This window comes from Phaenicophaeus curvirostris, unplaced genomic scaffold (genome assembly GCF_032191515.1).
Source record: "Phaenicophaeus curvirostris isolate KB17595 unplaced genomic scaffold, BPBGC_Pcur_1.0 scaffold_69, whole genome shotgun sequence".
In the NCBI taxonomy this organism is placed as follows: Eukaryota; Metazoa; Chordata; class Aves; order Cuculiformes; family Cuculidae; genus Phaenicophaeus; species Phaenicophaeus curvirostris.
In genome coordinates this window covers 918385-944110 of record NW_027206691.1, presented here as the reverse complement: position 1 = coordinate 944110, position 25726 = coordinate 918385, and the positions used below count along the sequence as shown (strand labels likewise).

Sequence of the window (25726 nt, the reverse complement as noted above, 5' to 3'; positions counted from 1 at the left end):
TTCCCATTGGCCGGAAATCCCGCCCTTCGCTCCCCTTGGCCGGAAGTCCCGCCCCGCGGCGCAGGGCGATGGCGGCGGGGCTATGGCGGCTGTGGCGGCGCTCGGCGCTGCCCCGGGCCGGGTGCGGCCTGGGCGGCATCGGGCGGGCGGAGGCGGGGGCCGAGCGGCTGGCGGAGCGGCTGCGGGCCGAGAGGAGCGGGAAGAGGAGCGAGGAGGTGTGGCGGCACCGCGGGGCCGGCCCGGGACCGCTCACCGGGATCCTCCTCACCCACGGGGCCTCCCCCCCTGCCCCGTGTCCGTGTTTCCTCGCCTCTCCTGGATCCAGTCCCTCTCTCCCTGTGTTCCCCGTCGCCCCCTAGATCCCGACCCCATGTCGCCCTCTCTCCCTGGCCGTCGTTCCCACCCGGGCCACCCCGTTTGTCCCCCGGATCTCCCCCCCCAGGCCCCCATGTCCCCGTTTCTCCCCCCTTCATCCCCCGCCTTCCCTGGATCCAATCTCCCTCTCCCCAGGTCTTCTCCCTCTCCCCACGTTCCCTGTCAGCCCTCAGGTCCCCCGCCCTTGCCCCCTGTCACTCCCTTGCCCCTTGGGTTCCTCCCTCTCCCCCTGTCCCGCCTCACCCATCAGATCCTCCCTTATCCCTGCATACCCCTCTTCTTCTCCTGGTCCCCCCCTTCAGCCTCTTATACCCCTTACCCTTCATGTCGCCCCCTCTCCCTGAGTCCCCTCACTCCCTGGGTCCCACTCTCCCCACATCCCTTCCTCTCTTTCTCCATCCCCCGGTCCCCCCCAACTTCCCCAGGTCTCCCTTTAGCCCCCAAGGCCCCCCCGCCTCATCCCCCAGGTGTTGTCCTGTGTATCCCCCCTCTTCCCCAGGTTGTCCCCCTCTTCCCACAGGTCCTTTCCCTCGCCCCCTGTATCCCCCATCTCCCCGCGTTGCCTCCTCGTGCACCAGGTCTCCCTGTGTCCTTGGGCTCAGGGCGCTCCCCCGCGTGGGATGGGCAGCCAGTGGCGGGGGTGCCAGGTTTTGTCATCGTGCCCATGGGTTTTCTCTCGCCGGGCAGCGGGGAAAAATCTGGCTTGGGATTTTTGGGTGGCTGCCCCTGTGTGGGGCTACAGGCAGTCGCACCGAGCAGGGCAATGGGTAGGGGCGCTTAGATAGTCTCTGTTGTGACGATGTGGGTAACAGGGCTGTGAGACACAGAGTAGAAGTGGGAGGAAGACGAGGGAGCTGCTGAAGCAGGGCCTTGGTGCGAGAACTGTTTATCCTCCACTGAGGGCATTTTGTTTTCTCTTCAGATCCCCAAAGACCCCGCACAGAGGCGGGTGCGGGAGCTCGCCATGCTGAGCAAGCGGCTGCAGCAGGTTCACCCCAACGTCCTGGCCAAAGTGCTCAAACAGGGAACCGTGTACCAGAATGAAGAGATTGTGGTGATCAACAAACCCTATGGCCTTCCTGTGCATGGTGAGGAAAAGCCTTTTGTGCCGTGGTTGTGCCAAGGGGGAAACAGCTCCAGGGCTCTGACGGGGGATCCTCTGCCCTCCATGCACTGAGGTTTGCCTGCCAGGGAGGGATGGGGGTAGTTTGTCACCTTTAGGTCATAGCCTTCATTTCGCATTTTAAGGGTAATTAAAGGTAGATCATAGAATCATAGAATAACCAGGTTGGAAGAGACCCACCAGATCATCGAGTCCAACCATTCCTATCAATCACTAAACCATGTCCCTCAGCACCTCGTCCACCCGTCCCTTAAACACCTCCAGGGAAGGTGACTCAACCACCTCCCTGGGCAGCCTGTTCCAGTGCCCAATGACCCTTTCTGTGAAAAATTTTTTCCTGATGTTCAACCTCAACCTCCCCTGGCGGAGCTTGAGGCCATTCCCTCTTGTCCTGTCCCCTGTCACTTGGGAGAAGAGGCCAGTACCCTCCTCTCTACAACGTCCTTTCAGGTAGTTGTAGAGAGCAATGAGGTCACCCCTCAGCCTCCTCTTCTCCAGGCTAAACAACCCCAGCTCTCTCAGCCGCTTCTCATAAGGCCTGTTCTCCAGCCCTTTCACCAGCTTTGTTGCTCTTCTCTCCGGAGGGGCCCCAGCGGGCAGGGATCCAGCTCCGTCCCCAGAAGGGCCTTTCCCACCCTGTAAGAAATTCCTAAAACCTGGGAAGGAGTCCCGAAACTTTGCAGAACCCCCCAAATCAGCAGGGATCCCCCTACCCTGTAAAGGACCCCCAAATCCCAGGAGGGAGCCTCCCCTCCAGCCTGGGAGCTGCCCCCCAAATCCCAGGAGGGGCCCACCAAGTGCTGGGAGGAATCCATCTCTCATCCCAGGAGGCGGCTCCAAAGCCAAGAGGGAGTCCCCAAACCGGGAGGGATCTCTCCAAACCCTAGAAGGGAGCCCCAAACACCAGGAGGGATCTCCCCAAACAATGAGGAGGCAGCCCCAAACCCCCAGGAGGACCCCCTGAATCCCAGGGGGGTTCCGAAAACCAGGGAAGGAGCCCCAAACTCCAGGAAGGACCCCGTGAATCCTGGAAGGGAGCCCCAAATACCAGGAAGGACCCCGTGAATCCTGGAAGGGAGCCCCAAATACCAGGAGGGAACCCTAACCCTGTGAGGGATGTCCCCAAACCATGATAGTATCCCCTAATACAGAAGGAAGCCCCTAAAACTGGGTAGGACTGCCAAACCAAACCAGGAGGGATTTCCCCCTCCGTAAGGGACACCCAAACTCCGGGAAGGACCCAGGAGAGAGCCTCAAACATCAGGAGCAACACCCCAAACTGGGAGGAGCCCCAAGCACCGTGAGGGTCTGCAAAACATGGGAGGGATCTCCCCAAACCATGACAGAACCCCCTAACGCAGGATTGAGCCTCCAAAACTGGGCAGGAGCCTCGATTCAGGAGGGATCCTCCAAATCCCAGGACAGACCCTCTGGATCCTGAGAGGGAGCCCTAGATGCCAGGAGGGAGCCTGAAGCTGTGGGAAGGACCCCAAAACCTGTGAGGGAGCCCCAAATACTGGGAAGCATCACCCCAAACCATGACAGAACCCTGCATCCCAGGAGGGGCCCCAAACATGAGGAGGGGTCTCCCCAAATTGTGATGGGACCCCCTAAACCTGGATGAGGCCTCCAAAACTGGGCAGAGCATGCAAACAGGGAGGGATTCCCCCCACCCCACCCTATAAGGGATCCCCAGATGCCGGGAGGGAGCTCTCGACACCTAGGAGGAATCCACATCTCATCCCAGGAGAGACCCCCCACCCTGTGAGGAACCCCCAACTCCTGGAGGTCCACAGAGATGATCCAAGGCCTGGAGCACCTCTGCTATGAGGCAGGCTGACAGAGTGGGGGTTGTTCAGCCTGGAGAAGGCTCCTAGGACACCTTAGAGTAGCTTCCAGTACTGAAAGGGACTCAAGGAAAGCTGGGGAGGGGCTTTTAATCAGGGAGTGCCGGGATAGGACAAGGGGGAACAGTTTTAAATTGGAAGGGGGAAGATTTAGATTAGACATTAGGAAGAAATTCTTCACTCTGAGGGTGGGGAGGCCCTGGCCCAGGTTGCCCAGAGCAGGGGTGGCTGCCCCATCCCTGGAGGGGTTCAAGGCCAGGTCGGATGTTCTTTAAGGTCCCTTCAAACTCAAGCCATTCCATGATTCTATAAAATAGCCCACAGACCATAAGTCTTTTCACACACTTTATTAAAGGAATTCCTGAGGCATCACAGATGTAACAACCTTGGTGTCTCATGCAGGGTCTGTTCCCTGCCCCAAATCCCCAGGCTCCCTGCAGTCTTGTTCCTGCGATATCCAAAGGGTCCTGCAGGCCGTGGGGTTCTTGGTGCCAGCTTCTCAGAGCTTCCAGTCAGAGCTCGGGAAGCAGCATCACAGGATGCAACGGGGGAACTGGGTTCTCCACCCAGCCCACTTTTCTGAAGTGCTGGAAAAAGTTTGAATAGTAGGACTTAGCCCACTTGAAATGCAAAACACGGGATTTTTAGAAATTATCGAGGACTTTGAGGCGGATAAAAGCAGCTGGTGCTCAGTTCCCGGCTCACAGGCAAGGAGCAGGGCTCAAGGTGCTACCAGGGAGTGGTTTTCTCCGGCAGGAGGCCCCTGGCCAGGTCCCAGCGCACCTTCCAGCACAGGGCAGCTCTCTTCTTCTCCGTGGGCACGGTGTAGTTGTTGGGGATGGGGAGGTGCTGCGGACGGTGGGGCAGCTCGGGCTCACAGAGCATCTTCTCCCGGATGCCCCAGCGCACTTCTTTCCACCGATCCTCCCCTGGGATTCCAAATTTCTCCCAATCTCGTTTATATTCAAAATATTTGGCCACGCAGTCAGTTTTCCCCCGGTTACGGCCCAGCAGCTCGAACCGCGGAGGAATGAAGGACTTGGGTTGTTCTGCTGCAGCTCTGTAATGAGAATCATGAGAGCTCTGGCTCCCCAAATCCGCAGGGAGAAAGCAGGGGCTGTCCCTGCGGGGCCACCAGGGATGGGAGGTGTTGCTTGACTCTATTTCCCCCTCAGAGATGCTGTCTTCTGGGCTTGGCCTATGATGAAGCATCTTCTGCCTCAGGCTCCGGGTGTTGGTGCTGCTCCCCGACTCGTCAAAGACCTCCACTCCTCCATCAGGTCTGTGCCTCAGCACCTTTCTTTTCATGACCATCCTCCTGCTTCCCCTCTGATCCTCAGGAAATGCCAGAAGGGTTGATTGCACCCCTAGACCTGTGACCCCCCTGTGTCACCGTGGCCCAAAGAGGGGACGCCCGCTTCGAATCCGGCTTACCCAGCCGGAGGCGGCACTCGGCGCCGTTGGCCCGTAGCGGGTGGGCGGCCGCGCAGACAAAATCCCGGCCCCGCAAGCCGCTGTGGGTGCTCAGCACCAGGACGGCAGTGGAGGGCGAGGGGTCCCCCAGCGCCCGGCCCCCGCCGTCCCGCCAGCGCAGGGTGACTGGCGGCGTCCCCCCCTCCCACCGGCACCGCAGCGTCACGTACTCGTTACCCTTGGTGACCGCCACCGCGCAGGAGGGGCCGTCGGCTGGGACCCCTGTGGGACGGAGAGGCATCAGGGCGGGGATGCCAAAGCGTCCCCCAAAAGGGTGACAGCCACCCCGGGCGACTGTGCCACGGGCACCCCCAGCTTGGGGTCGCCTGGGGTGATGAGCGCCCGGCCACGCGTCCCTCGGGGTGGCCGCGGCACAGGGTCACGGCGGCTCCACCAACCGGGGCGTCACAAAGGGTTTTTCTCCGCGGGGACACGACCCACGGGCACTCACACAGGGTGGTCCCGCACGTAGCCCCCCGTGGCAGCGCGGGGTGGGAGGCCAGGCAGGAGAAGGAGCTGCCGTTCCTGGTGGCCGCCCCTGGCTGGATGCTGGTGGCCATGGAAAGACTCGACCCCGATGCCACCTCGTCCTCATCCTCCTTCACGGGAGGCCAGGGGCCCACCCAGCGCAGCCGTGCCAGGGGGAAGCCCCCCGGCCAGCGGCACCGCAGGGCCACGTCCCGCAGGTCACCGGTGGCCAGGGCAGAGCAGGTGGGGCTGCCGGGTGGTGGATCTGCAGGAGACCATCAGAGCTGGGGGACGCCGGGCTGTTACCCTCCTTCCACATTGCCCTTCACACCTACATCCTCACCAGAAGCTGCCTTGGTCTATCTCGCCCCAGGGGCACCCGTGGGGCTGCCCCTGTTCCAGGGTTACTTACAGTAGACGGTGAGGACGATGGTGGCCTGGGTGCGGGTTTGGAGGTGGGTATTCTCGGCCAGGCAGGTGTAGGTGCCCGCCTGGGCGCGAGTGATGGCAGAGATGGCGTAGGTCTGGCCGGTGTGGACCTGGGAGCTGTTGTGGAGCCAGACGTAGCGACTAGGGGGGTTGGAGGGAGCCAGGCAGCTCAGCACCACGTCCTCCCTTTCGCCCGCCGAGAAGCCCCCCTGTTCAGGGGAGAAGGGCTCCACGCTGATGGCTGGCTCGTCGGGGCCATCTGCGGTGACATGGGGACCCTCAGTCATCGGGACATCCCCAGAGAGGGGACACAGCCACACCTGGGGCATCCTCCCTCTGGTGGGGAACCAGGCTGGGAAGTCTCCTTAGAAAACGTGCACCATGGTGGCTGTGAACATCACCGTGGTGGCCATGGACGTCCCGGGGTGGGTGGTGGGCGTGGAGGCACCATGGTGCCGTAGGGCATGGTGGCCATGGACACACCATGCTGGCCTGGTGGCTGTGGAGGTGGCACAGTGCGTGGTGACCATGGACACAGACAGGCCACGCGGTGGCTGAGGAGGTACCTCGGTGGCACTGCACGTGGTGGCCATGGCTGTACCACGGGGCCACCATGGTGGTAGGGTGCTTGGTGGTCACAGCCACATCATAGTAGCCAGGTGGCTGGATGCTTGGTCGCCATGGCCAGGCCATGGTGGCATCTCCAGCCCTGAGGATGCCCTCACAGCCCCCCGGGAAGGTGAGGCCACTCACAGATGATGTCCAGGTAGACGGGCTCGCTGGTGCAGTTGTTGACTTGGTTGCGCACGGTGCAGGCGTACCAGCCCGCGTGGCTCCGGTTGGCGGGCGTCAGGCGCAGCTCTGCCCCGGAGCGCCCCATCCCCATGGGGGACGGCAGGGGACCCCCCCGGGGCTCCCGGTGCTGCCAGGAGAAGCTCAGCGGCTTGGTCCCCTCCCGCACAGAGCACGTCAGGGCCACCGTCGCCCCCTCCGCCGCCACTGCCGCCGTCGGCCGCACAAAGGGCTTGGAGACGGGCACTGGGGGCACCAAGCCGTGAGCAGCCCCATCCCCCGGGCCCCCCACGAGCCCCCAGGGCCCCCAACAGGGGGCATCTTTCCAGCCCAGACCATGGATTGGCTAGTGATGTGCTATGGCAGCAAGCAGGATGGCTAGTGAGAATGTCTATGGGCTAATGAGGGGGTGTCCTGGCTGTGGGCGTGGGGAGTAGCTAGAGCAGCCACAGACAGGCTAATGTGACCGCTTAGGGGCTACTGGGATGCTGGATTGGCCAGGGCAAGGAGATGGTGCTGGCTAGCAGGACGCTACGATGGCTAGTGGGGTGCTTTGCCGGGCAGCAAGGCTCTGCTTTGGCTTATGGGGCCCTTCGCTGGCTAATGGTGAGCTACTTCAGCTAGTGGAATGCTATGTCGGCTAGTGTGCTGCCGTGTTGGCTAGCCCAGTGCTACATTGGCTTGTGGGGTGCTACGTTGGCTAGTGTGATGCTGTTGGCTAGCACAGCACTACGTTGGCTCGTGGGGTGCCACGTTGGCTAATGGGGTGCTTTCCTGCTTAGTGGAGTGTTGCACTGGCTGCAAGCCGCTGTGTTGGCTAGCAGAGCTCTACACTGGCTAGTGGCGCGCTTCAGTGAGTAGTGGGGCCCTTCAGTGGCTACTGAGCTCTTCATTGGCCAGGAGCACGCTACACTGGCCAGTGGAAGACTCCCATGGGCTAGCAGGCTCTTCAGTGGCCAGCAGCACACACTGCTGGCCTGTGAAAGACTCTAGGGCTCACGGGCAAGCGCAGGCATCCCCGGGAACGCGACGGTGGCCATCGGCCAGTGCTTACCCAAGACGCGCAAGAGGACAGCGGCGTAGCCAACGTGGAGTCGCCCACGCTCCGGGAAGAGCCCCTGGCAGAGGAATCGCCCCTGGGCGCCCGCCCGCAGCTCCCGCAGCTCCAGCGTCCCGTTGCGCAGGGTCACCCTGCCCAGCGTCCCCGCGCCGGGGGCCACTGACACCTCTCTGCCTGAGCCCACGGCCACTGCCCGCGGCGGCCCTGAGCCCTCCGGCTCCGCCACGAAACTCCAGAAGACGACAGCCGGCGGTGCCGCCGCCACACGCCCGCAGCTCAGCTCCACCGCACGGCCCTGAACCCCCGTCACTGCCCACTCCTCGTAGCCCGCCTCTCCGGCCGCCAGCGGCTGCCCTGCCGGGGGGCAGCGGGGTCAGGGCCCGCTTGCGCCCGGGCAGCCGGGGCTCGGGGGCTCTGCTCACCCCCTGCCAGCACCGGCAGCAGCCACAGCGCCCACGGTCCCCTCCAGTGCGGCGCTGCCCAGCCTCGTGCCATGGCGCCATGTCCAGCAGCGCGGAGCGATGGCGAAGCAGGGCTGCGCTCTCCGCGCCAACCTCTTCTCTGGTTTCCCCTGGGGAATTAAGCCCTGCCCTGATTAACCGTTAATTATTTATCAGCCTGCTCGTGCGGGCTGGAAGGAACCTGGTGCTGCCACCGGCCTCGGTCCCTGCAATCTCAGGGCTGAGGACAGGCGCGCTCGCTCAAGGAGCGGCAGCATCGCCTCCATCCCCCAGGGGTGGGGATTGATCCCTGTCCCACACTCACCCCCCCAGCCTCTGTTTTATGGCCAAAGGAAGGGAAAATAGGCTCCCACAGCCCCGTGGCGGAGCATGCGGGGTCTGGGAGCTGGGGAAGCCGGGCGGCAAGCGGGGTTTGATATTTCATCTCCCTCTCCACAGCAGCCCCAGCCCATAAAACATTCATGGGGGCAGCCAGGCTGTAACACAATGCAGGGGGAGCGCCCCAACCAGAGGAGTCTGCGGGCCAGATCCCACCCCCAGAGCCTGTGTCCACTGAGGAAGGGGCTCATCCGGAGCAAACCAAGAGTGTGAGGCTGCCTGCAAAGAGGTTTGGGGATCGAACGCCCACTGTGGGGTAAAGCCGGGCCGGGGGGGCTACAGAGCCAGCTGAGGCTTTGCTCCCCGAGCTGCTGCCAGACGGCTCCGGGCACAGTTTCTGCCTGGACAGGTCAGGTTTGTAAAGCAACTGGGAAAGCTGAAGCAAGGGGAGCAGGGGATGTTGGTGGCTAAGGACACAACCGTCAACGCTTGGAGCCAATAAAAACACGTCTGCACTGAGCGTAGGGATAAATTCCAAATTCCTGTTGCACAGGAGGAACACCACCACCCTAGGAAGGATTTAATTCCATTCTGTTAGAGACAGGCTTGGTGACAGCGAAGGGACAACCCCTGACCCCTGCCCAGCAGCCCACGAGCTCCCGGCTCTTCCAGTCCCCAAACTGCTCCACTCGGGCTCCGCGACAGCAGCTCCTGCCGCCACCTACCGAGAGCCCGTTATTCCGTTTTCTAACAACTCCGCTTTCCTCCCCATTCTTTCTTTCTGAGCTTTTTCTCCAGGTTTTTGTGGCAGAAAGGTACCTGTCGCTGCTGCCTGGAGACAAGCAGCGGAGTTCTGGAGCCAGCTCCTGCTGCTTCCCCGTTTCCTGACCACTCTGAGCGCATCCAGAGGTGCCGCTGAGGAGCATCACCCCAAGCCGAGCGCCATGGGGATTCCTCCCACCCTGCAGAGCCAGGGCTCTGAAAACCTCGGCCACAGAACCAGAACAAAACCAGAGACAAGAACCGCTGGGGCTGAGGGCTCCCCTGCCTCCTCCCAGCATCCCAACAAAGCCAAACTATGTGGGGAAACTCTTAAGAGAACTGGAACATCTTCCCCTGTAACTTTTCCTTCTGTTCCTGAACCAAAACTGGGACGGGGGGGCAGCACACCCCTGGTCCTCACTCAGTTTTCCAGCCTCTCGAGCTCATCCATGTCATCTGGGTCCAGCTCCTTGATCTTGGTCTCTGTAGGAAGGAAACAAAAATTGCCAGTGTTGGGCACGAGCTGGTAAAACCAAAGCCCGGCCGCCGGTGAGCTGGCATTTGTGCCGCTTGCGTGCACAGGCATGGGTGGGAACGCTCCTGTGTGGGTGGGATTTCCAGTCCACGGCCCTCAAGCAACAGCCAAGGAAACTGGGAGAAGGCACAGTGCCAAGTGAGGGAGTGCAGTGGCCTGGACTCTGAAAGCAAGAAGTGCCCCAAGCCAGAAGCAGCATGTCCCAATCGGTTTCCAAAGCCGCTCCCACCCTCTCCTCCCACCTCCAAACCGCTGCAGGACAGGGGAGGTTCGTTAATCTCATCAGGCACCCCCAGCCCTCAAATCCCAACGTCACAGCATTAAAAAGCAAAAGTCTGGGCATTCTTCCGCTGGATTTTCATCCCGCGGGAATCCCGCAGTGGGCTGCTTTGGCCAAGGCTGACTTCACTCCCACAACCGGGCTGAGCTCAGCCAGGTACCAGCTGCCCTGGGACAGGGAAAAGGCAGATAAAATGCCTGAAGGAGGGAAGTGAAAAGCGGTGCTGAGGCAAACCAGGTACCTGTGAAGGCCCTGGCAAGTCACACACAAAATCTCAGGCTACTGAACAAACGGCCCAGTGGCCAGCTGGACACACAGTGCTGGGTGGGGAGAACGGGCTGAGGGGCTGGATCAAAGCGTCACAGTGACTGCGGTCACATCAGGCTGGCGACCAGTCCCTAGTGGCATTCCGCGGGGTTCATCCCAGGGCCAGCGCTCCTCAGCATTCTCAGAAATTACCTGGATGCGGGACTGGAAGCTTTAATAACTCAGTTTGGGGATGTCATGGAAGTGGGTGAGCTGCTGACACCCCAGAGAGCAGAGAGGCCCCGCAGAGGGATCGGACAAACGGGAGAGATGGGCAATCACGACCGCAGGGAGTTTAACTGGGGCGAGGGCCTTGTTCTGCCCCTGGGACACGGATGGACGGACAGCCCGGGGAGCGCGAGGCTGGAGAGCAGCCCTGCAGAAAGGGATCAGGGGGTTCTGGTCCATGGCAAGTCGGCCACGAGGTAGCAGTGACCTGGCAGCCAACCACGTCCTGGGTGCATCCAGCACGGCATCGCTCGCCAAGCGAGGGAGGGGATTGTCCCGCTCTGCTCCGCACTGGGGCCCCACCTTGAGCACCGGGGACAGTTTGGGAGCCACAGGATAAAAAGGATCTAAAGCTGCTGGAGTGTCCAGAGGAGGGCACAGAGTTTAAGAGTTTAGAGGGGAAGTGTATGAGAAGTGGCTGAAGTCCCTTGGTCTGATCAGCCTGGAAAAGATGAGACTGAAGAGAAACCTCATCGCGCTATGCAGCTTCCTCAATGGGGAGGAGGAGGAGCAGGCACTGAGCTCTTCCCTCTGGACATGAGGGCATGGCATGAAGATGCCAGGGCAGGGTTAGGTTGGACATTGGGAAAAGGTTCTTCCCCCAGAGGGTGGTGGAGCGCAGGAACAGCTCCCAGGGAAGCAGTCCCAAGGCTGACAATATTCCAGAAGTGTTTGGCCAACGCCCCCAGCCCCACAGTGTGAATTGTGGGGTTGTCCTGTGCAGGGACAGGAGTTGGACTTGATGAGACTTGGGGGTCCCCTCCCACTAAGGACATTCTGTGATTCTGTTTCTCTGAAAACGTCTGCTATGGATAAAAACCCCCTCAAAGGGCAAGGGGGACAGAAGGGAGGCTCCACCTGGTGCCTGTGCCGAGTAAGACACGCCCAGGGAGAAGAGCAGCCCAATAAGGTCCCTTTGCAGACGGGAAATGAGCTGAAGGGAGATCACCAGTCCCAGAACCTATCCCAGCGAGGCAGATACACGTGAATGCTTACGGAAATACTCCTCTATCTTGTGCACAAGCCCCACGTTACAGCTTTCCACCATGCTGAAGGCGATGCCCTTCTTCCCAAAGCGTCCAGTTCGCCCGATGCGGTGGAGATAGGTCTCAAAATCTGGCTCGTTTCTTCTCCGAGAGGTGGGGAGGCTGAAGTTCACCACGATGGTGACTTGCTGCACATCGATCCCTGAGAAACAGTGAGATCAGGGCTGCGGGAAAGGCTCCCTGGGCCCAACATATCCCGTAGGATCCCTGCCTTAAGCCATGCTGCCACCAGAAGCAGCAGATGCCAGGAGGTGTGTTTCACCCCCTTCGGAATTGCAAGGGGCACTGGGTTTTCCAGAGGTACCTCTGGCGCAGACATTGGTGACAATGAGGACCTTCTCCTTTCCTTCGCGGAAGCGCTGGGTGATGTCGGCCCGCTGCGGCACCGTCAGCTCCGCTGTCAGCATCGCCACTTGGTGCCCGTCCTGGCTCATCTCCGCCGCCAGCCAGCTCGCACTCCTCCGAGTCTGAGGTGTGGCGAGAGGCAGGCTGAGGTTCCGCAGCAGCCCTCCCACCGCTCTGCTCCCTCCCAGCCAACCCTTCACTGCTATTTCCCCCTGTTTTGAGTCTCCTGCTCCTTTCGAGGGACCTCCTGGTGCTTTTTAACACCGCAAAACAAGATCAAAACAATGAAAACAAGCAGGAAGCTTCTGTCACAAAGGGCAAGGAAAAACAGGGTGTTCTGGTGACCGTGGAAGCCCGGCAAAGGCAGTCCCAGCTGGTAGGAGAGATGCTTTTAAAAGCTGCCTTTGCCATATCACTGTCCTTTCAGTGCTGGCAACGCGTTCCCCATCCCTCCCTGGGCTCTGCTCCATGATTTTGAGGATCTGGGGAAAAGCCCTCCACGTGCATACTGGAAAAGGAACCATTCCTGTTGTCACTGACTGCAAACCCAGTGCTGTCCCCAGGCAGGCGGAGCTGCGTTACCTGGCAGAAGACAACAGCCTGGCCGATGGTGACGCAGCCGTAGATGTTGCAGAGGGCTCTGTACTTCTCCTCCTGGCTCTCGCATATAAAGAAGTACTGCCTGATGTTGCTCAGGGTAAGCTCATCCTCACGCAGCTTTATCACGATGGCATTGGATACAATCCGCATGGTGAACGCTCGCACGGCTTCCTTGAAGGTGGCGGAAAACAGCAACATCTGGCAGTCCTTGGGGAGAGCCCTGGAGCAGGGAAAAAGGACTGGTCAGCCCAGAGGAGCCACAGCTGCCCAGATCTGCTCGCTCAGAGAGATAAAAGCTCATTTCAGTTGATTTTGTGTTGCCTTCAAGAGAAACCAATCCAAGGGCTGTAACTGGGCAGAGTAAAGGTAAGCGAAATAAAAGTCTTCCTGTGTGTTTCACAGATACGGTTTTACAGAAAGCCGGGTCCCTGGGCTCACCTTTCCCTGGATGCATCTTCAGCATCACAGGGACTCTCTTTTGCTGCGCATTCAGGTCCTTTGGAGACCAATTCACTCAAAGCTAAGCAAAGAGGGGGAAAGGCCAGGGAAGCAGGATGCCAGCCATCAGGACGATGGGGAAGGGGCTGGAGAACAAGGGTTACGAGGAGCAGCTGAGGGGCTTCGGGTTGTTTAGCCTGGAGAAAAGAAGGCTGAGGGGAGACCTTATAAATCACAGCTCCCTGAAAGGAGGTTGTGGTGAGGTGGGTACTGGGCTCTTCTCCCAGGGGACAGGTGACTGGAAGAAAGGAAATGGCCTAAAATTGCGCCAGAGCAGATTTAGCCTGGGTATTGGGAAAAATGTTTCCGTCAAAAGGGTTCTGGGGCGCTGGCAGAGGCTGCCCATGGAGGTGGCCGAGTCCCCATCCCTGGAGGGGTTTAAAAGCCGGGCACATGAGGTGCTCAGGGATCTGGTTTAGTAATGGACAGGGATGGTTGGACACAGTGATTTCAAAGGTCTTTTCCAATCAAGCGATTCTATGATCACTCACTTCTGAATGCGAATGCTCTGGCAGGAGAGGCCCTGCATGTCGATCATGATGTCAGCTTCATCCAGCACGAACACCTTGATCTTCTTCACGTCTACGAGGCCACGTTTGAAACACCAGTCCAGCATTGTCCCTGGCGTCCCGATGACGATTTGCTCCTCCAGCGCCACGCCCTGAGGAACTGCCAGAGCAGGAAATGGCAGCCCACCACCTCCAACCAACACCAGCGCATTTTTCACTTGTTCATCTCAGATTCTGGCCTTTGAGGGGGGCCATCGCAAAGTGGAGCTGGAGCTTTTAACCACAATCAGGGCTGACGCTTCCCTACAGCCTTGGGGAGGTAGAAACCAGCCCCACGTGTGCAGGGGGGACTCTGGAAGCAGCCAGCAATCGCAAAATAGACTCCTTAGCAGGAGCGGGGAATACAGACAGAGTTTTATTGGCTGCACGGAGGTCTGTGCAGCTTCTGGTAGCTCAAGGTTCCGAGAAGATCCCTGTACTCACAGGACACTTCCATGATCGTGCTTGGCAGGACCGGACTCACCTCTGTTTCCTTGGACAGCATAGGCAACCTTGATGTCGGCGCAGAACTTCCCGATGGTCTCAACCACATTCCCAGTCTGCAGGGCCAGCTCGTAGGTGGGAGCCAAGCAGAGGCACTTTGAGGGAGAGAACTGTCAGGCAAGAAACGCCTCGTCGGAAAGCCGAGGGTGCTCCCAGGACGGGGAACACCAGGCAGACGACAAGGGATTTTGACAGGGCAGGAAGAGCACGAGAAGATCCCAGGCTGCTCAAGTCACTCCAGAGCACAGGGGAAGCTGAGGAGCTGGGAACACAGCACAGCTGAAGGGGTGTGGGCAGAAAGAAGTCACCGTAGCTGCTTTTGAGGGAATATGTCTCTGGAAGCTCGGTGACACTGGTTTCCGCATCCAGATTTAAAGCAAGTGTTTAAATCACCCCCTGTACTTGAGATGAGAGACTTTAAATCGCAGCTGGCAGAGTTGATTCTGTGGGCAGAGGTGACCAGGGCTCGTGGGGCTGCTGGAGCCACCAGAAAGCCAGCACCTCTGCGCCTGATTTTCAGCGTTTAAATTCCAGGCTCTCTAAAGCCTGGCTTAATCCACTGCCAGCAAGTGTGAGCACCTGCCTCGGGCGGGCACCACCTCCCTTCTGCCCTTCCTGCTGCTGCGAATGCCCTGGGGCTTCACTATCCCCTCCAGCAGACGGGATCACAGAGGGACAGGGACACAAACCAGAGCTCTGCCCTTAACAGCACCTCACGGGCTCCAGCAAAGCCCTCCTGCCTCAGCTCTCCCTCTCCTGTGTTACCTGCGGGTATTTCTCGGCGGCACTAACTCTGCTCAACATGGCCAAGACAAAAGCTGCTGTTTTCCCTGTCCCTGACTGGCTCTGGGCAATCAGATTTTGGGGCCTGCAAGGCAAAGACTGCTTAGTGGTGCACAAGGGGCGGGTGTCACGAGGCTGGGGATGCCTCGAGGAACCCAGGGCCCACCAACGCAGCGTGGCTACTCACGGATACGCCAGCACGATGGGCAGAGCCTGCTCCTGGATCTTGGATGGCCGGTTGAAGCCTGCCATGTAAATCCCCTGCAAAAGCTCCTCCTTCCTGTAAGACAGAGGATAGGACGGCGTGTCAGGAGTGGAGGCGGCTGCTCGCCTGCTGTACGCGCCTGACCCGCCATGACTTACAGGGGCAGCTGCTCAAAGGATTTGATGGAACAGAGCGGGGAGCTGGGGTCCTGCTGCAGGATCTCCACTTTCTGACTCGACTCCACCAGGGACATACGGATCAGCTTGTTCAGCAGGGAGGATTCTGCCGGGTGCTCTGGAAAGGAAGGAACCAGTGAGGAAGAAGAGCACCCATTTCCCCTTCCTCTTCCTTCTTCCCTTCTCTCCCTCTCCAATTCTCACACAGAATCATAGAATCACTTGGTTGGAAAAGACCTTTGGGATCATCAATCCCAACCCTCCCAGTCCTCTACTGAACCATCCCTGTGCACCTCATCTGTCTGGCTTTTAAATCCACCAGAGATGGTGACCCTACCACCTCCCTGAGCAGCATCTGCCAGGTCCTGAGAACCCTTTCAGTGATGAATTTTTTCCTGATGCCCAGCCTAAACCTGCCCTGGTGCAACTTGAGGCCATTTCCTCTCATCCCACCACCTGTCACTGGGGAGACGAGCCCAGGATCCACCTCACTACAACCTCCTATCCAGGAACTGCAGAGAACAATGAAATCTCTCCTCAGTCTCCGCTTCTCCAGATTCAACAGCTCCAGGTCCCTCAGCTCCTCCTGTTCTCCAGACCCTTCCCCAGACACACTCCAGCCCCTCAATGTCCTTCTTGGGTCCAAAACGGAACCCAGGATTTGAGGTGCAGACTCACCAGCACCGAGTCCAGGGGGACGATCCCTGCCCTGCTCCTGCTGGCCACCCCATGGCCGATCCAAGCCAGGATGCTGGTGGCCTTCTTGGCCACCTGGGCCACTGCTGGCTCATGTTCAGCCGCTGTCAGCCAACACTCCCAGGTCCTTTTCCATGGGGCAGCGTTCCAGCCACTCATCCCCAAGCCTGGAGCTGCACAGGGTTGTTGTATCCCAAGTGCAGGACCCAGCGCTTGGCCTTGTTGAACCTCATCCCATTGGTCTCAGCCCATGGATCCAGCCTAGCCAGGTCCCTCTGCAGAGCCTCCCTGCCCTCAAGCAGACTGACCCTTCCTCCCAAGCTGGTGTCACAGAATGGTTTGAGTTGGAAGGGACTTAAAGATCACGTCATTCCAGCCCCCTTGTCATGGGCAGCGACACCTCCCTCTGCATCAGGGGGCTCCAAGCCCCATCCAACCTGGCCTTGAACACTTCAAGGAATGGGGCAGCCATAACTTAGACGGACAACCTGGGCCAGGGCCTCCCCACCCTCAGCATGAAGAATTTCCTCTTAATGTCTAATCTAAATCTTCCCCCTTCCAATTTAAAGCCATTGTCCCTTGTCCTACCCCTGCCCTCCCTGATCAAGAGCCCCTCCCCACCTTTCCTGGAGCCCCTTTCAGCACTGGAAGCTGTTCTAAGGTCTCACTGGAGCCTTCTCCAGGCTTAACAACCTCAGGTCTCTCAGCCCATCCTCATAGCAGAGGCGCTCCAGTTCTTGGATCATCTCTGTGGCCACCTCTGGACTTGCTCCAACAGCTCCACGTCTTTCCTGTGCTGAGGACTCCAGAACTGGACGCAGAGCTCCAGGTTGGGTCTCACCAGAGCAGAGCAGAGCAGAGCAGAGGGGCACAATCCCCTCCCTGGCCCGGCTGGTCCCACAGCTTTGGATGCAGCCCAGGGCACGGTTGGTTTCGGGGCTGTGAGTGCACGTTGCCGGCTCATGTGGATCTTCTCCTCCCCCAGCACCCCAAGTCCCTGTCCTCAGGGCTGCTCCAACCACATCATCCCCCAGCCTCTGCTGAAACTGAAGGTGCCAGCACAGCTCTACTGAAACTGAAGTGCCAGACAGCACAGTCGCGGCCACACCCGCTGCCAGAGGCCGCGCTGAGCCCGGCCCGCACTGCCCCCCTCACCTCTCCTCTGCTCCTCCTCCTCCTCCTCCGGCTCCTCCCGCCATCCCCGCCGGTGCTGGGGGCGCTGCGGGGACAGAGCGGAGCGTTACGAGGCGGGGGGCGGGGGCGGCTCGGGGCGGGGACGGGATCAAGGGATCACGGGCCGCCGCGCACCTCCCACCACCCGCCTCGCTCCGCCGCCATCGCCCCGCGACGCCGAGCGGCCCGGTCGGGGCGGTCACTTCCGGTCGGGAGGTCACTTCCGGTGGAGGAGGTCACTTCCGGTCGGTGCGGTCACTTCCGGTCACAGAATCACAGAATAACCAGGTTGGAAGAGACCCACCGCATCACCGAGTCCAACCGTTCCTACCAAACACTGAACCATGTCCCTCAGCACCTCGTCCACCCGTCCCTTAAACACCTCCAGGGAAGGTGACTCAACCACCTCCCTGGGCAGCCTGTTCCAGTGCCCAATGACCCTTTCTGTAAAGAATTTTTTCCTAACGTCTAGCCTAAACCTCCCCTGGCGGAGCTTGAGGCCATTCCCTCTTGTCCTGTCCCCTGTCACTTGGGAGAAGAGGCCAGTACCCTCCTCTCTACAACGTCCTTTCAGGTAGTTGTAGAGAGCAATGAGGTCTCCCCTCAGCCTCCTCTTCTCCAGGCTAAACAACCCCAGCTCTCTCAGCCGCTTCTCATAAGGCCTGTTCTCCAGCCCTTTCACCAGCTTTGTTGCTCTTCTCTCCGGAGGGGCCCCAGCGGGCAGGGATCCAGCTCCGTCCCCAGAAGGGCCTTTCCCACCCTGTAAGAAATTCCTAAAACCTGGGAAGGAGTCCCGAAACTTTGCAGAACCCCCAAATCAGCAGGGATCCCCCTACCCTGTAAAGGACCCCCAAATCCCAGGAGGGAGCCTCCCCTCCAGCCTGGGAGCTGCCCCCCAAATCCCAGGAGGGGCCCACCAAGTGCTGGGAGGAATCCATCTCTCATCCCAGGAGGCGGCTCCAAAGCCAAGAGGGAGTCCCCAAACCGGGAGGGATCTCTCCAAACCCTAGAAGGGAGCCCCAAACACCAGGAGGGATCTCCCCAAACAATGAGGAGGCAGCCCCAAACCCCCAGGAGGACCCCCTGAATCCCAGGGGGGTCCCGAAAACCAGGGAAGGAGCCCCAAACTCCAGGAAGGACCCCGTGAATCCTGGAAGGGAGCCCCAAATACCAGGAGGGAACCCTAACCCTGTGAGGGATGTCCCCAAACCATGATAGTATCCCCTAATACAGAAGGAAGCCCCTAAAACTGGGTAGGACTGCCAAACCAAACCAGGAGGGATTTCCCCCTCCGTAAGGGACACCCAAACTCCGGGAAGGACCCAGGAGAGAGCCTCAAACATCAGGAGCAACACCCCAAACTGGGAGGAGCCCCAAGCACCGTGAGGGTCTGCAAAACATGGGAGGGATCTCCCCAAACCATGACAGAACCCCCTAACGCAGGATTGAGCCTCCAAAACTGGGCAGGAGCCTCGATTCAGGAGGGATCCTCCAAATCCCAGGACAGACCCTCTGGATCCTGAGAGGGAGCCCTAGATGCCAGGAGGGAGCCTGAAGCTGTGGGAAGGACCCCAAAACCTGTGAGGGAGCCCCAAATACTGGGAAGCATCACCCCAAACCATGACAGAACCCTGCATCCCAGGAGGGGCCCCAAACATGAGGAGGGATCTCCCCAAATTGTGATGGGACCCCCTAAACCTGGATGAGGCCTCCAAAACTGGGCAGAGCATGCAAACAGGGAGGGATTCCCCCCACCCCACCCTATAAGGGATCCCCAGATGCCGGGAGGGAGCTCTCGACACCTAGGAGGAATCCACATCTCATCCCAGGAGAGACCCCCGACCCTGTGAGGAACCCCCAACTCCTGGAGGTCCACAGAGATGATCCAAGGCCTGGAGCACCTCTGCTATGAGGCAGGCTGACAGAGTGGGGGTTGTTCAGCCTGGAGAAGGCTCCTAGGACACCTTAGAGTAGCTTCCAGTACTGAAAGGGACTCAAGGAAAGCTGGGGAGGGGCTTTTAATCAGGGAGTGCCGGGATAGGACAAGGGGGAACAGTTTTAAATTGGAAGGGGGAAGATTTAGATTAGACCTTAGGAAGAAATTCTTCACTCTGAGGGTGGGGAGGCCCTGGCCCAGGTTGCCCAGAGCAGGGGTGGCTGCCCCATCCCTGGAGGGGTTCAAGGCCAGGTTGGATGTTCTTTAAGGTCCCTTCAAACTCAAGCCATTCCATGATTCTATAAAATAGCCCACAGACCATAAGTCTTTTCACACACTTTATTAAAGGAATTCCTGAGGCATCACAGATGTAACAACCTTGGTGTCTCATGCAGGGTCTGTTCCCTGCCCCAAATCCCCAGGCTCCCTGCAGTCTTGTTCCTGCGATATCCAAAGGGTCCTGCAGGCCGTGGGGTTCTTGGTGCCAGCTTCTCAGAGCTTCCAGTCAGAGCTCGGGAAGCAGCATCACAGGATGCAACGGGGGAACTGGGTTCTCCACCCAGCCCACTTTTCTGAAGTGCTGGAAAAAGTTTGAATAGTAGGACTTAGCCCACTTGAAATGCAAAACACGGGATTTTTAGAAATTATCGAGGACTTTGAGGCGGATAAAAGCAGCTGGTGCTCAGTTCCCGGCTCACAGGCAAGGAGCAGGGCTCGAGGTGCTACCAGGGAGTGGTTTTCTCCGGCAGGAGGCCCCTGGCCAGGTCCCAGCGCACCTTCCAGCACAGGGCAGCTCTCTTCTTCTCCGTGGGCACGGTGTAGTTGTTGGGGATGGGGAGGTGCTGCGGACGGTGGGGCAGCTCGGGCTCACAGAGCATCTTCTCCCGGATGCCCCAGCGCACTTCTTTCCACCGATCCTCCCCTGGGATTCCAAATTTCTCCCAATCTCGTTTATATTCAAAATATTTGGCCACGCAGTCAGTTTTCCCCCGGTTACGGCCCAGCAGCTCGAACCGCGGAGGAATGAAGGACTTGGGTTGTTCTGCTGCAGCTCTGTAATGAGAATCACGAGAGCTCTGGCTCCCCAAATCCGCAGGGAGAAAGCAGGGGCTGTCCCTGCGGGGCCACCAGGGATGGGAGGTGTTGCTTGACTCTATTTCCCCCTCAGAGATGCTGTCTTCTGGGCTTGGCCTATGATGAAGCATCTTCTGCCTCAGGCTCCGGGTGTTGGTGCTGCTCCCCGACTCGTCAAAGACCTCCACTCCTCCATCAGGTCTGTGCCTCAGCACCTTTCTTTTCATGACCATCCTCCTGCTTCCCCTCTGATCCTCAGGAAATGCCAGAAGGGTTGATCGCACCCCTAGACCGAGAGAGGCCTGGGCATAGAGATCATCGTTGGGCTGTGCTTGCTCCTCAGCTGCCGGAGTGACCCAGATACACCGCTCCGGTCCCCACATCTCCTTAGTTTCTGCCAGACTGGGTGGATCCTGCAAAAAATAAACTGCAGTTAATTTATCGTGGCACATTTAAGCTGGCTGAAGAGATCAAGGGCTTGGACCCTCAGTGCCTGGGGGTCAGGGGTGCAATTTAGGTGGTGGTTGGTCTCTGGGGCCCTGGGAATGCTGGCTGCAATTCCAAACCTCCCGCTGCCAGCGAAAGGCCCTTTCCCTACAGCAGATGGAAGCACAGCACAGCTGTAAAGCAACCCCCAAATTCCTGCTTGAATTACACAAAGTATGAAGGGGATAATGGACAAAGACAGGACAGGTTCAGCCCAACCTGTGAGCGCCGAGCAGTCATAACGGTGTCGGAATCATAGAATGCTTTGGGTTGGAAGGGACCTTCACAGATCAGGCTTCCCTTGTTCTTTTATAAACATGGTAGTATCTGGTCCCGATTTAACCCAGGGACATCCAAGAGGGCGTTTTCCTGCCTCCGAGAAGGAAAAGGCTCAGTCGGTACTTTTAGGTGTTGTCTACGGTAGCCTGAGGGCTGTTTGAGTCTGGTTACAGTAAACCTCAAGCCCTGCTGTGAAAGGGGATCCGGACATAGTTTCCACTTGCTCCACAGGCCTAAGAATACTTTGTGCTGCAAAGCGGGTTTGAAAAACCACAAGTTTGCAGGGTGCCGTTATGAAACACTGGAGCAGATGGTGCGGCGGGATGAACGGCAGCCGTTCACGCGCTCTCTGGAGTGTTGATGCTGGCTGAGCACGGTGTGAAAATGGAAAGGGCTCCGCGATGGCTCTCTGTGGTTGACAGCCAGGACACGGAAGGCATAGATCACGGCTGGGTCCAGCCCCCCCAGGCGCCGGTCACGGGAGTGGGGCTCGATGTCACCGGCGGCCGTTTCCCAGGGGCCCAGCACCCGCCGGGGATGTTTCTTGGCTCGGCGCCGCTGCACCACGAAGCCAGTGAGGTTGCCAGCACCTTGCGTCCGCCACTCCAGCCGCACCTCGGTGCGCGCCCGCGTGTACCGCAGCTTGCTGATGGTGACGTTGGGGGGGGCCGGGTACCCTGCGGGGACAACGCCCGGCAAGAGCGGCTGAATCCCCCAAACCCACCTCGAGGACCACCCCCCCACCCCTGCTTCCCAGGACTCACGATCCACGCGGAGGCGGATGGGGAGGCTGGCAGTGCCTACGGCGTTGGCTGCGGTGCAGCGGTAGATCCCGCTGTCCCCCGGCCACTCGGCCTCCCAGATGGTGAGGTTGAGCCACGCTTCTCCCCGCTCCAGCTGGTACTTGGCCGACCCCGACGTCACCTCCCGCTCCCTGGGGTCATACCAAGCCACGGTGGCTCCGAGGTCAGTGCCGCTGCCTTGCCACCGGCACGCCAACTGCGCCTCGCCGCCCTCCAGCACCGCCACCTCGCTCCTCTCCGCCTCCAGCTTGGGGACGTCTGTGCGGCGAGAGGCACGGAGCCACGGAGACCTGTGACCCCCCTGTGTCACCGTGGCCCAAGGAGGGGACGCCCGCTTCGAATCCGGCTTACCCAGCCGGAGGCGGCACTCGGCGCCGTTGGCCCGTAGCGGGTGGGCGGCCGCGCAGACAAAATCCCGGCCCCGCAAGCCGCTGTGGGTGCTCAGCACCAGGACGGCAGTGGAGGGCGAGGGGTCCCCCAGCGCAGGGTGACTGGCGGCGTCCCCCCCTCCCACCGGCACCGCAGCGTCACGTACTCGTTACCCTTGGTGACCGCCACCGCGCAGGAGGGGCCGTCGGCTGGGACCCCTGTGGGACGGAGAGGCATCAGGGCGGGGATGCCAAAGCGTCCCCCAAAAGGGTGACAGCCACCCCGGGCGACTGTGCCACGGGCACCCCCAGCTTGGGGTCGCCTGGGGTGATGAGCGCCCGGCCACGCGTCCCTCGGGGTGGCCGCGGCACAGGGTCACGGCGGCTCCACCAACCGGGGCGTCACAAAGGGTTTTTCTCCGCGGGGACACGACCCACGGGCACTCACACAGGGTGGTCCCGCACGTAGCCCCCCGTGGCAGCGCGGGGTGGGAGGCCAGGCAGGAGAAGGAGCTGCCGTTCCTGGTGGCCGCCCCTGGCTGGATGCTGGTGGCCATGGAAAGACTCGACCCTGATGCCACCTCGTCCTCATCCTCCTTCACGGGAGGCCAGGGGCCCACCCAGCGCAGCCGTGCCAGGGGGAAGCCCCCCGGCCAGCGGCACCGCAGGGCCACGTCCCGCAGGTCACCGGTGGCCAGGGCAGAGCAGGTGGGGCTGCCGGGTGGTGGATCTGCAGGAGACCATCAGAGCTGGGGGACGCCGGGCTGTTACCCTCCTCCCACATTGCCCTTCACACCTACATCCTCACCAGAAGCTGCCTTGGTCTATCTCGCCCCAGGGGCACCCGTGGGGCCGCCCCTGTTCCAGGGTTACTTACAGTAGACGGTGAGGACGGTGGTGGCCTGGGTGCGGGTTTGGAGGTGGGTATTCTCGGCCAGGCAGGTGTAGGTGCCCGCCTGGGCGCGAGTGATGGCAGAGATGGCGTAGGTCTGGCCGGTGTGGACCTGGGAGCTGTTGTGGAGCCAGACGTAGCGACTAGGGGGGTTGGAGGGAGCCAGGCAGCTCAGCACCACGTCCTCCCTCTCGCCCGCCGAGAAGCCCCCCTGTTCAGGGGAGAAGGGCTCCACGCTGATGGCTGGCTCGTCGGGGCCATCTGCGGTGACATGGGGACCCTCAGTCATCGGGACATCCCCAGAGAGGGGACACAGCCACACCTGGGGCATCCTCCCTCTGGTGGGGAACCAGGCTGGGAAGTCTCCTTAGAAAACGTGCACCATCGTGGCTGTGAACATCACCGTGGTGGCCATGGACGTCCCGGGGTGGGTGGTGGGCGTGGAGGCACCATGGTGCCGTAGGGCATGGTGGCCATGGACACACCATGCTGGCCTGGTGGCTGTATTGGCTAGTGATGTGCTATGGCAGCAAGCAGGATGGCTAGTGAATCATAGAATCACCAGGTTGGAAAAGACCCACCGGATCATCGAGTCCAACCATTCCCATCAATCACTAACCCATGTCCCTCAGCACCTCATCCACCTGTCCCTTAACCACCTCCAGGGAAGGTGACTCAACCCCCTCCCTGGGCAGCCTCTGCCAGTGCCCAATGACCCTTTCCATGAAAAATTTTTCCTAATGTCCAGCCTAAACCTCCCCTGGCGGAGCTTGAGGCCATTCCCTCTCGTCCTGTCCCCTGCCACTTGGGAGAAAAGGCCAGCACACTCCTCTCCACAACCTCCTTTCAGGTAGTTGTAGAGAGCAACGAGGTCTCCTCTCAGCCTCCTCTTCTCCAGGATAAACACCCCCAGCTCTCTCAGCCGTTCCTCATAAGGCCTGTTCTCCAGCCCCCTCACCAGCTTTGTTAGAATGTCTATGGGCTAATGAGGGGGTGTCCTGGCTGTGGGCGTGGGGAGTAGCTAGAGCAGCCACAGACAGGCTAATGTGACCGCTTAGGGGCTACTGGGATGCTGGATTGGCCAGGGCAAGGAGATGGTGCTGGCTAGCAGGACGCTACGATGGCTAGTGGGGTGCTTTGCCGGGCAGCAAGGCTCTGCTTTGGCTTATGGGGCCCTTCGCTGGCTAATGGTGAGCTACTTCAGCTAGTGGAATGCTATGTCGGCTAGTGTGCTGCCGTGTTGGCTAGCCCAGTGCTACATTGGCTTGGCTGCTACGTTGGCTAGTGTGATGCTGTTGGCTAGCACAGCACTACGTTGGCTCGTGGGGTGCCACGTTGGCTAATGGGGTGCTTTCCTGCTTAGTGGAGTGTTGCACTGGCTGCAGGCCGCTGTGTTGGCTAGCAGAGCTCTACACTGGCTAGTGGCGCGCTTCAGTGAGTAGTGGGGCCCTTCAGTGGCTACTGAGCTCTTCATTGGCCAGGAGCACGCTACACTGGCCAGTGGAAGACTCCCATGGGCTAGCAGGCTCTTCAGTGGCCAGCAGCACACACTGCTGGCCTGTGAAAGACTCTAGGGCTCACGGGCAAGCGCAGGCATCCCCGGGAACGCGACGGTGGCCATCGGCCAGTGCTTACCCAAGACGCGCAAGAGGACAGCGGCGTAGCCAACGTGGAGTCGCCCACGCTCCGGGAAGAGCCCCTGGCAGAGGAATCGCCCCTGGGCGCCCGCCCGCAGCTCCCGCAGCTCCAGCGTCCCGTTGCGCAGGGTCACCCTGCCCAGCGTCCCCGCGCCGGGGGCCACTGACACCTCTCTGCCTGAGCCCACGGCCACTGCCCGCGGCGGCCCTGAGCCCTCCGGCTCCGCCACGAAACTCCAGAAGACGACAGCCGGCGGTGCCGCCGCCACACGCCCGCAGCTCAGCTCCACCGCACGGCCCTGAACCCCCGTCACTGCCCACTCCTCGTAGCCCGCCTCTCCGGCCGCCAGCGGCTGCCCTGCCGGGGGGCAGCGGGGTCAGGGCCCGCTTGCGCCCGGGCAGCCGGGGCTCGGGGGCTCTGCTCACCCCCTGCCAGCACCGGCAGCAGCCACAGCGCCCACGGTCCCCTCCAGTGCGGCGCTGCCCAGCCTCGTGCCATGGCGCCATGTCCAGCAGCACGGAGCGATGGCGAAGCAGGGCTGCGCTCTCCGCGCCAACCTCTTCTCTGGTTTCCCCTGGGGAATTAAGCCCTGCCCTGATTAACCGTTAATTATTTATCAGCCTGCTCGTGCGGGCTGGAAGGAACCTGGTGCTGCCACCGGCCTCGGTCCCTGCAATCTCAGGGCTGAGGACAGGCGCGCTCGCTCAAGGAGCGGCAGCATCGCCTCCATCCCCCAGGGGTGGGGATTGATCCCTGTCCCACACTCACCCCCCCAGCCTCTGTTTTATGGCCAAAGGAAGGGAAAATAGGCTCCCACAGCCCCGTGGCGGAGCATGCGGGGTCTGGGAGCTGGGGAAGCCGGGCGGCAAGCGGGGTTTGATATTTCATCTCCCTCTCCACAGCAGCCCCAGCCCATAAAACATTCATGGGGGCAGCCAGGCTGTAACACAATGCAGGGGGAGCGCCCCAACCAGAGGAGTCTGCGGGCCAGATCCCACCCCCAGAGCCTGTGTCCACTGAGGAAGGGGCTCATCCGGAGCAAACCAAGAGTGTGAGGCTGCCTGCAAAGAGGTTTGGGGATCGAACGCCCACTGTGGGGTAAAGCCGGGCCGGGGGGGCTACAGAGCCAGCTGAGGCTTTGCTCCCCGAGCTGCTGCCAGACGGCTCCGGGCACAGTTTCTGCCTGGACAGGTCAGGTTTGTAAAGCAACTGGGAAAGC

At 60.4% G+C, this 25726-nt stretch overlaps 4 protein-coding genes across 5 annotated transcripts; 1 reads left to right on the top strand and 3 right to left on the bottom strand.

Moving 5' to 3' along the window:
• The first annotated feature begins 65 nt into the window (after nucleotides 1–65).
• Nucleotides 66–20483, top strand: LOC138734285 (pseudouridylate synthase RPUSD4, mitochondrial-like). Its single transcript, XM_069881895.1, has 3 exons — nucleotides 66–215; nucleotides 1298–1463; nucleotides 20301–20483. Exons 1-3 carry the CDS (start codon nucleotides 69–71, stop codon nucleotides 20351–20353), a joined length of 366 nt encoding a protein of 121 aa, XP_069737996.1. The 5' UTR covers nucleotides 66–68; the 3' UTR covers nucleotides 20354–20483.
• Nucleotides 4075–9272, bottom strand: LOC138734195 (V-set and immunoglobulin domain-containing protein 10-like 2). The gene is made up of 8 exons (XM_069881769.1): nucleotides 9072–9272; nucleotides 7990–8138; nucleotides 7562–7932; nucleotides 6469–6753; nucleotides 5699–5974; nucleotides 5270–5551; nucleotides 4719–5040; nucleotides 4075–4405 (listed from the first exon to the last, which is right to left on the bottom strand). The coding sequence occupies exons 1-8, from the start codon at nucleotides 9270–9272 to the stop codon at nucleotides 4075–4077; spliced, it is 2217 nt and encodes a 738-aa protein (XP_069737870.1).
• On the bottom strand, nucleotides 8878–17213 carry LOC138734283 (ATP-dependent RNA helicase DDX25-like). Of its 2 annotated transcripts, none has more exons than XM_069881891.1 (11): nucleotides 17167–17213; nucleotides 17014–17077; nucleotides 15145–15280; nucleotides 14969–15061; nucleotides 14764–14866; nucleotides 13979–14108; nucleotides 13438–13615; nucleotides 12431–12668; nucleotides 11808–11970; nucleotides 11454–11645; nucleotides 8878–9591 (listed from the first exon to the last, which is right to left on the bottom strand). In XM_069881891.1, the coding sequence occupies exons 1-11, from the start codon at nucleotides 17194–17196 to the stop codon at nucleotides 9530–9532; spliced, it is 1389 nt and encodes a 462-aa protein (XP_069737992.1). In that variant the 5' UTR covers nucleotides 17197–17213; the 3' UTR covers nucleotides 8878–9529. The 2 variants fall into 2 exon arrangements, with proteins under 2 accessions (XP_069737992.1, XP_069737993.1); XM_069881892.1 differs by having other exon boundaries at nucleotides 8879–9591; nucleotides 13979–14093.
• Nucleotides 20484–20962: 479 nt separating the features above from the next.
• LOC138734240 (V-set and immunoglobulin domain-containing protein 10-like 2) lies at nucleotides 20963–25005 on the bottom strand. Its single transcript, XM_069881813.1, is given in 7 exon segments — nucleotides 20963–21483; nucleotides 21571–22086; nucleotides 22089–22196; nucleotides 22426–22721; nucleotides 22851–23130; nucleotides 24442–24882; nucleotides 24933–25005. Coding segments are annotated over 7 exon segments (2100 nt in total). The 3' UTR covers nucleotides 20963–21097.
• Nucleotides 25006–25726: the final 721 nt, after the last annotated feature.